At 43.2% G+C, this 8,941-nt stretch overlaps 1 protein-coding gene across 1 annotated transcript; it reads right to left on the minus strand.

Moving 5' to 3' along the window:
• Positions 1-5,047: 5,047 nt before the first annotated feature.
• NKX3-1 (NK3 homeobox 1) lies at positions 5,048-8,531 on the minus strand. The gene is made up of 2 exons (XM_077260835.1): positions 8,043-8,531; positions 5,048-5,930 (listed from the first exon to the last, which is right to left on the minus strand). The coding sequence occupies exons 1-2, from the start codon at positions 8,380-8,382 to the stop codon at positions 5,515-5,517; spliced, it is 756 nt and encodes a 251-aa protein (XP_077116950.1). The 5' UTR covers positions 8,383-8,531; the 3' UTR covers positions 5,048-5,514.
• Positions 8,532-8,941: the final 410 nt, after the last annotated feature.

The following is an 8,941-nucleotide window of genomic DNA, read 5'->3' on the forward strand; positions in this document are numbered from 1 at the left end:
CAATGAGGTGGTCTTCCATCCTCGTCAGGGGGTGATTCAAGTGTCGCATATCTGCGAGCAAATGATTCTGTAATAATAGTGGCAAAAAAGGCAACGAAAATGCTTATTAGGTGAATGGCTGACAAATATCAACCCAGATCGCCAAACAAGTAACTGAAGGCTATGTTCTACTTGGAAAGACTGGTGGTGTCAAAACTGAGGGTCAAAAACGTACGATGGTGTGAAAATGTCACCAACTCAATGACAGAACTATATATTACAGGAGATTGTAGCACTTGACTTATCTGACCCCTAAGGCCGTAGATATACAAATATGCAGATGTGAGCAGAGGTTTTTCAGAAATGGGTCAAAGAGGGGAATGTGGTACTGGTTCGCCACCATCCTTAGACAAGGGTAGGTGAGCGCTGCATGTATGGACATATTTCTTTGTAGGACATGTCAGGGGGACAATGCTTAAAGCGGTGGTCTGAAACTAAAGTTGAATTTCATCCTAATACATTTCTATTAGGATGAAAAATAGAATTAATAATCTAATCACCTTTCTAATGTACTTGTATTAGAAATCTCCTATTGTTCCCACTCTATCACTGATAATGTTTTGTTTCCGAATCCCCAGTGCATGCTGAGATACTAAAACGGGACATCATAAGGGGGGCAGAGGCTGTGGTCCCTGACGCAGCTACTGTACCCAGCCAGAATCTAAACATCCACACCACAGATTGGCAGCTTTCTGTCTACAATATATATTGACAGAAAGCTTCTAATCTGTTCTGGGGGCGTGGTTGGACTAGGAGGCATGAGACAACTAGTCCTCTAGCGATAATCTCCTGCTGATGAAACACTGATTTTATTGAAGTAGCAAAACAAAGCCCAGTAAGCGACACATTTCTGGAATCAGGGTGTTTGCCACAACATTATGCTGCTCTCAGATTACATAGCAATAACATGTTGATAGATTCCCTTTAAGGGGAGCATTGCATGGGCTATAAGTCTCCCTACGCTGATTTGGTGCTCTGCATAAGGAGATACTTTCCGCCTAAACCCACTGTCAGAGGCATCTCACTCAATCAGTCAAATCAGACCTCCTGCTTTGCCCTGATGAAAGGCAAACACCCCAAAACCAATGTCTGCAAATAGTGTGTCTGGTTTAGCTTATTATTCTACATCCTAAAGGCTCAACATTGACTTTAAGGGTTGCTGCTTCCAATAGGTGGCGCTACAGTTTCTGTCCTCGTCCTCTCTAAAGAGACGTGGTTATTTATGTTGTCTTTGTCTAATGTTAGTTGAAAGATGGAAAACAATCAAGTGTGGCAAATATGCAAATAAAGAAGAAATAATGAAGTATCTAAACATGAATGGGAGCACAAATGACTATATATTGACAGACTGACTGGATCTTGTTATGAGCTGTGAAAGAGTTAATATTACAATCCTTTCTCATTTTTTGCTTTGGCATAGTTGCCTTATCTAAGAATGTCTCTGGATTGCTCCAGGGTATCCCAATGTCTCCACTGCCAGAGCCTCTGCTCATAGAGAGCACCCCATCCGGAGATAAACAGCCAGATCTCCGCTCTCTCATCTGCGCACCGTTATCTGATTATCCCTACACTTGATGGATCATATCTTCAGCGTCCAGATCCAACTTATTTATATTTTACTTGTTTTTCCCACAAAAAAATCCCTCTTGATGTTTATGGCAATTTGTAAATACGCGACTCAGTCAAATCGTGATTGATTGTACGAAGCAGATAATGGGGATTGTGGAATATTTACAGCTACGAGACCGTAACGCTGGAGTAGTAGGGCAGGCTTATATGTAGGGCCTTACATTGGATGTGTCCTGTGTCCTACCTCTTAGTGTTATAGCGCCATACAGCATCGTATCACACAGTGCCTAATTACAGGTGCCATGACGGTATGGTGCCCAAACACCAGTGCCATATACAGTTGCCTAAATATTCATGCAAAAATAACACATATAAGTCATGGAAATAACAAGTCTAGGGTTTCAGACGATCTGTGGAGGTCCTTTTTATCAATTCTTGTCAACTCTCTTGGAACATCTAGGAGTCTCCTGGTAAAAGTGGTTTTCTGTGGATGGCACCACGAGTCTTCGTCATCAGACTGAGCCTTGGAGTCTAAACGCACATATAGCGGGTGGCAAATGGCCTAAAATTAGTGATGAGCGAACCTGCTCCGATAAGGTGTTATAGAGCATGCCCGAGTGCTAACCGAGTGACTTCGGCGTGCTTAAATTATTTATTCGAGTCCCCGCGGCTGCATGTCCCACGGCTGTTCGACAGCTGCAACATATGCAGGGATAGCCTGTTTGTTAGCCAATCCCTGTATGTGTGGCACCTATTGAACAGCCGCGAGATAAGGATAAAACTTTATCTGAGCACATTCGCTCATCTCTACCTAAAACGTCACACCCGTATAAATCTTCTATGACTTTTTTTGCTTCTGCATGTCAGGACTAATCTATTATCTGATACCCAACAGTAATTGGCACTGACAATGAAGCAGATTCGCATCAAAAATAGAACCAACCCCCCCCCACAGATAGGGAAACCTGCAAAAACTACTGCCTCTATGACTTATAAATATAGGAAAAGTGCATTCTCCTTTCTCGACTCAGTCATGTAACTGTAAATTTAATTCACGTGTGCAAAGAAACTCTTGATGCATTTAGGCATGACGATTTTGGCTCTTTAATGCACCATTAATGAGCGCTGATCGACATAACACAAGATTTTGGTGTTCTTTTACAACCCTGTTTACACAGGCCGACAAACAGTGATGGATATAGAATGATCTGCTGATTACATGGAGCTGCTGCAGATAACTATGATCTTTTTCCCGGCATAAACAATCCGATCACTTGATGAATGAGCGGTTTGATCATCCTTTGGGTGAGCGCTGGACTGTTGACACTGGTGGAGGTCTATTAGGTCTCAAACATGTTACGGTGGGTATTTTTATGTCTGGGAATGGTCTTATTAGGATTAGATCTAGAAGGCTACATTCACACATACTTGTGTCACGGTTTGAGTACAGACCATGATGCAGTCAGCCATGGGTCTACTGTCTCGACAACTTCATATATGCCTATGATGATATTGACACAAATTTCCTCCACAATATCCCCCACAAGCACAATATGATGATCCCAAAGTGCCTCCACACAATATGATGCTGCCACAATGTACCAACGCAGTATGATATCCCCACAGTCACCCTCAACAAAATGTGATGCCCACTACAACCCTCCAACTCAGTACGATGCCTAAAAAAAGTGCCCTTCACATAGTAAGAGGTGCCCATTGTTCCCCCACCCACAGTATGATGCCCCCACAGACATCCCACCAACAGTATGATGTCACCACAGTCATCTCACTCACAGCTTGATGGCCTACAGATCCCCCCCCCCACACACAATATGATGTCACCATAGTCTTCCCACCCACAATATGATGGCCTCCAGAGCTCTTAACACACAGTATGATGGCACCATAGTCATCCCATCCACAGTATGATGGCCTCCAGAGCCCCACACACACAGAATGATGTCACCATAATCATCTCATCCACAGTATGATGACCTCAAGAGCCCCCCGCACGCAGTATGATGTCACCATAGTCATCTTACCCACAGTATGATGGTCTCCAGATCCCTACACACGCAGTATAATGTTACCATAGTCATCCCATCCACAGTATGATGGCCTCCAGAGTCCACCACACACACACACACACACACAATATGATGTCACCATAGTCATCACACCCACAATATAATACGCATCCCATCCACAGTATGATGGCCTCCATAGCCCCACACACACAATATGATGTCATCATAGTCATCCCAACCACAATTTAATGGGCTCCAGAGCCCCCAACACGTAGTATGACGTAACTATAATCATCTCGTCCACAGCATAATGGCCTCCAGATTCCCCCAGATGCAGTATGATGTCATCAGTCATCTTATCCACAGTATGATGGTCTCCAGATCACCACACACACAGTATGATGTCACCATAGTCATCTCATCCACAGTATCATGGTCTGCAGATTCCCCCACACACAGTATGATGTAACCATACTCATCCAATCCACAGTATGATGGCCTCCAGATCACCCCGCATGCAGTATGATGTCACCATAGTGATCTCATCCACAGTATGATGGCCTCCAGATCACCCCACACACAGTATGATGTCACCGTAGTCATCTCATCCATAGGATGATGGCCTCCAGAACCCCCTATACACAGTATGATGTAACCATAGTGATCTCATCCACAGTATGATGGCCTCCAGATCACCCCACACACAGTATGATGTCACCATAGTCATCTCATCCATAGGATGATGGCCTCCAGAACCCCCCATACACAGTATGATGTCACCATAGTTATCCCATCCACAGTATGATGGCCTCCAGAATCCCCCACACACAGTATGATGTCACCATAGTTATCCCATCCACAGTATGATGGCCTCCAGAATCCCCCACACACAGTATGATGTAACCATAGTCATCCCATCCACAGTATGATGCCCTCAGAGCCTCCTAGTGTGAACAATTATTGTATCAGGGATCCTAATTGTAAGTTACTGATGTATTTGTCTATAAGGAGGGGATAATTATTTACCCCACCTCCTCTAATTGCTGTTGTTTGGTTTTACAGAATACACAAAAAGAGATAGGAGACAATTGAACAAATTTATATTAGGTTTCAGTGTTTACACTATCATAAAAAGAAAGTGCAACTTAAAGGGTTAGCTGACTACAGTAATAATATAAACATAATAAACATAACAGGCGATCCTATCTCAGGGACCCTCAATTTTTATAAAGAAAAGGGTCCTGTGACATGATAACCTCCATCAGTGTATTGGGGATTCTCATTGGAGTGATGGAAACAGCCATATTTTCCAGGATTTTGCCATAAATGGATTTTGTTGTAATTGTTCAATGAGATCCTTTGTGAAGGATGATTCTGATTATGGACGTTCGCTGTTAGAGCCATGGATTGGAGTCACTTTTGCTTTAATAGATTATAAGTGCACTTATTACATCACAGAAAATGCAACATGCCAAATAAAACAGAATTATTAAATAAGTACCTGATACAGGCCAGCACTTCTCACCATGAGAGTGGTAATCCCCGATACAAAATCTAACCCCCCACCGACCCTACCGATGCTAAGCCGGCCCTTGTCATATATTAAAGCAGGTTCTCCCCCTAAACCATACAGTACAATGGGTTGATCTTCAGCAAATATTACCATTCAGTGGTCAATGCAATGCTACCAACCTCTGTACCACCTGTCCTACCCAAACCCTAAAGCTGGACACCAAAGAAACACCTAGAATTGCCCCAATTTTGGCCTGACACTTGGCATCTATCAAAATACAATATCCCACCAGGAATCATTACATGAAAAGTAATTATTAACAAAAATATATTATAATTTCATAGTCTCTAAGTTTGGTCCCTGAGATCACCAGAGAGGCGGATGCCACCCTGCCAGGTAATATAGGTACGGGTAGTAGTGGTAGTTCTGATAGAGGCTCATTAGTGAGCTCCGGCTTAGTTCTCTGTCCCGACATAACACAGGGAGAGAAGTCTTATCCAGATCCTCCAGGTCAGTGGCTAGCTGCTTTCTTTTGGTTTTATATCTACGATTTTGAAACCATATCTTGACTTGGGTCTCCGTCAGCTTCAGGCTCTTGGCCAACTGGGCTCTTTCAGGAGCTGAGAGGTATTTTTGGTTGGAGAACTTTCTTTCCAACTCTATGACTTGGGAGTGAGAGAAGGCGGCTCGTGACCTTTTCGGAGGCTGTTTGTCTACTTTTTCCTCTTCACAAGATGGTGGTTGAGGAACCACGTGGTCCAAATGCTCCACCTCATGATCATCTGTAGGGGAATAGATGGAAAAGTAAATAACTAAACTACCAAGTTACAGAGATATCTGCATTAGCCATTTTCATCAATACTCACAAGGCATAATAAGGGCTCGTGCAGACAACCGTATTTTTGGTCCAAGTGCAATCTGACAAAACATCAGATCATACTTGGACCAATATTATTTTACGGGGCCATGCACATGTCTGAGTTTTTCCTTGGATAGAGAAATAAATTGCACAATTTGCATTTGGTATTCAGATCGCAGGCAGCCATGAGAGTCTATGAGTCCATGGAACAAAACTGGACTGTACATGGATGACATCTGACTACAGTCCGATTTTCATGGACTGATAGAATGGAGAAGATGGAGACTTTTTTCTCATCTTCTCCTCATTCAAGAAAATCGGATCCCAATGTGCTGACACTCCGATCAGAAAGCGATTAGCACAATTGGACCGATTTTCTCGGATGAGAGATAATTTAGTCGTGTGCCTATTCAGGTGGCAGAGGGGCATATGGGCCACACTAAGGCACTGGTTTAAAAAATGTATTCTTCAAATGTATATGTTCCCGATATTGGACAGTTCAATTCTGGATTAATATTTTGCTACAACCTGAAGTATTACAAATAACTATAACCAGCACATCCATTAGGTGACAAAATATATTTTCACATGCCCTGAGAGATGGTTCGAAACGCGTTGCCTGTGAGCAGATACAAGTGTTTTCATGCCTTTTAGTATTGCGTCACATATGAAAATTAAGATTAAACTGAATTTTGTTTTCACCTAACAGATATGATGGTTTTATTGCTTTGTTCTACGTGAATGCTGATGATAAACTGACCCAGAGGAATCATTTACTGCAAACATGGTGAGCTAATTATACCAACTACTGTAATATATGGGAATCTGAAGGATTAGCATCATCTGGCAAATCTTTTGTCAGCAGCAATAAAAAATGAACAATAACTGAGGAATGTTATTAATTATGTCTAATTTTTCAAAAATCAGTGACCAACTTAAAATAACATTTCTGTCAAATCTCCATCTATATATACAAATACCAAACTACATTAGGGCTCGTGCGGGCGACGGTATTTTTGAACACATGTTGGATCGCACTCGGACCAATGATATTCTATGGAGGCGTGCAGATGTCCAATTTTTTTCCTCCAACTGAGACTGTCCAGAAAAAAAAAAGAATCGCAGCGTGTTCAATAAATATCTGAAATGTGGATTGCACTTTCCCATGCAAGTCAATGAGTCAATCTTATTAAATAGGGCAAATTGGGCTGTTCTGATGACCGAGTGTTCATATGGAATCTTCAGTATTTCGGATGAGACTCGTTTATACAAGTCCATGAGTGAACAAAAAAGTAAAAATCGGATCCCATGTGGAACATCCATATTTCATCCAATTTTTAGGATACCTTTTCATTATTTATATAAAAGACTGTATTTGATCATCTGTAGTGTAAAATGTTGATGTACAAATATGGATGTCACATTTATGTAAGAAGTGGACACGTGGATGGCACACGCATGACAATATGGATGACAATCAGATATACGCTCATATGAACCCAGCGGCTTTGATGTTTTTAGCATCTCCCTATTCCCGGCTTTCTAATTATTCTTTCTTAATTAACGATCATCTATGTTTCTTTGGAAGGGTCTGGAACTCATCAGCAGGAACAATCAACACTAAAATCCCACCCTACTGAAATTCATCATGTCGGGGTCACGTCTTTGACTCTATGGCTGCATTAATAGTAAGTGAAGTTCCCAATGAATACAACAGTCACATCCAAGAATGAAGTCAGAGAGGGTCTGTGTGTGGCGGGGTCTCACAGACTCTGCTGAATTAGCAATGACCCTTCTGCCCTGTTCAGGTTCATTTAACCTGTAAAAACAGAGACAAGCAGACCTGTGACTGGTGGGAAACACATGGTGGGAGTGAGAGCAGACACTGAGGCAAGATAGTGGAGTAACACAGGAGCTGCCGGGAAAGCCTCTGATCTGTGGCCACAATCACTGCTAGGAGAGTGATGTTCTTGTGGAACTACAAGTCCCAGCACTTACACTTCGCTTAGAGATACAGAGAGCTTTCTGTCCTTACCTGCTATTAGATGGGTCTCCACTGAGTAATGGGCTTTGCTTCTGTCACCCTCTGAGGTCTCCGTCTGGGGAGTGATGTCCCCTGAAGATTCCTTCTCTTGGTCTTCAGGTTGGACTTCCAAGTGTCTTTCTTTGCTTTTGCAGCCCAGATCTGAGAGGATGTCCTGGATGAGGAAGGATGTGAGAGGTCTGGTGGGGAGAGACATGTCTCCAGTGGGTGACTGTGACATCCAGAAGGGTGGGTGGATTATATAGAAGAATGCAGGGTCCAGCAGAAGGAATAGACCTGGTGCCGTCAGGTTACTGCATCCCCAATATACAGCGCAAGCGACTGTCTCCATCTGCGCCGACCTGACTATATATATTCCGTCCGTGCTCGTCTCCTGCGCTCTGATTGGCTGAGCTCACACCCCTGTGTAACTTCTCATTGGCTGAGCTCACACCCCTCCCCTCCCAGCAGGTAGAGCAGCAGGTACAGTAGCCGGGCGGTCGGACCCCTGTGGCTGCCGGTGTGCCCGGTATTGGCTGTATCACAGTTATCAGTCATCATCTCACGGTACCGGGAGATCGTGGCAGTAATCCCGCCATTCACGTGTTCACACTGGGGGTTTCCTGAAGATATCGGTACAATCCCACTCATCTGCAGCCGAGACTGATAGAGGAGAGCAGCAACTGCACGGGAAGGAGATCTGTGCCCGATATCGGCGGCTAATCGCCCAGATGCTTTCTTGTAAATGATCTGATTTCTGATCTGCAGTGTAGGGTCTCTTGGTTTATCTTCCAACCTGAAGTTTGTGAAACGATCATCTGATCAACAATTCACAGAGTATAATAGAGGTATAATAGGGGTATGACGTAGGGATATAATAGGGGTATAATATAGAGGTATACTATAGGGGT

Source organism: Ranitomeya variabilis, chromosome 5 (assembly GCF_051348905.1).
Source record: "Ranitomeya variabilis isolate aRanVar5 chromosome 5, aRanVar5.hap1, whole genome shotgun sequence".
Lineage (NCBI taxonomy): Eukaryota > Metazoa > Chordata > Amphibia > Anura > Dendrobatidae > Ranitomeya > Ranitomeya variabilis.

Bases quoted from the DNA above. Each gene is read 5' to 3' on its own strand.
- NKX3-1 (XM_077260835.1), bottom strand. From the start codon at position 8,382: ATGGAGACAGTCGCTTGCGCTGTATATTGGGGATGCAGTAACCTGACG. The intron at 5,931-8,042 runs GTAAGGACAGAA...ATTCCCCTACAG, and splicing joins GGAGACCCATCTAATAGCAG to ATGATCATGAGGTGGAGCAT.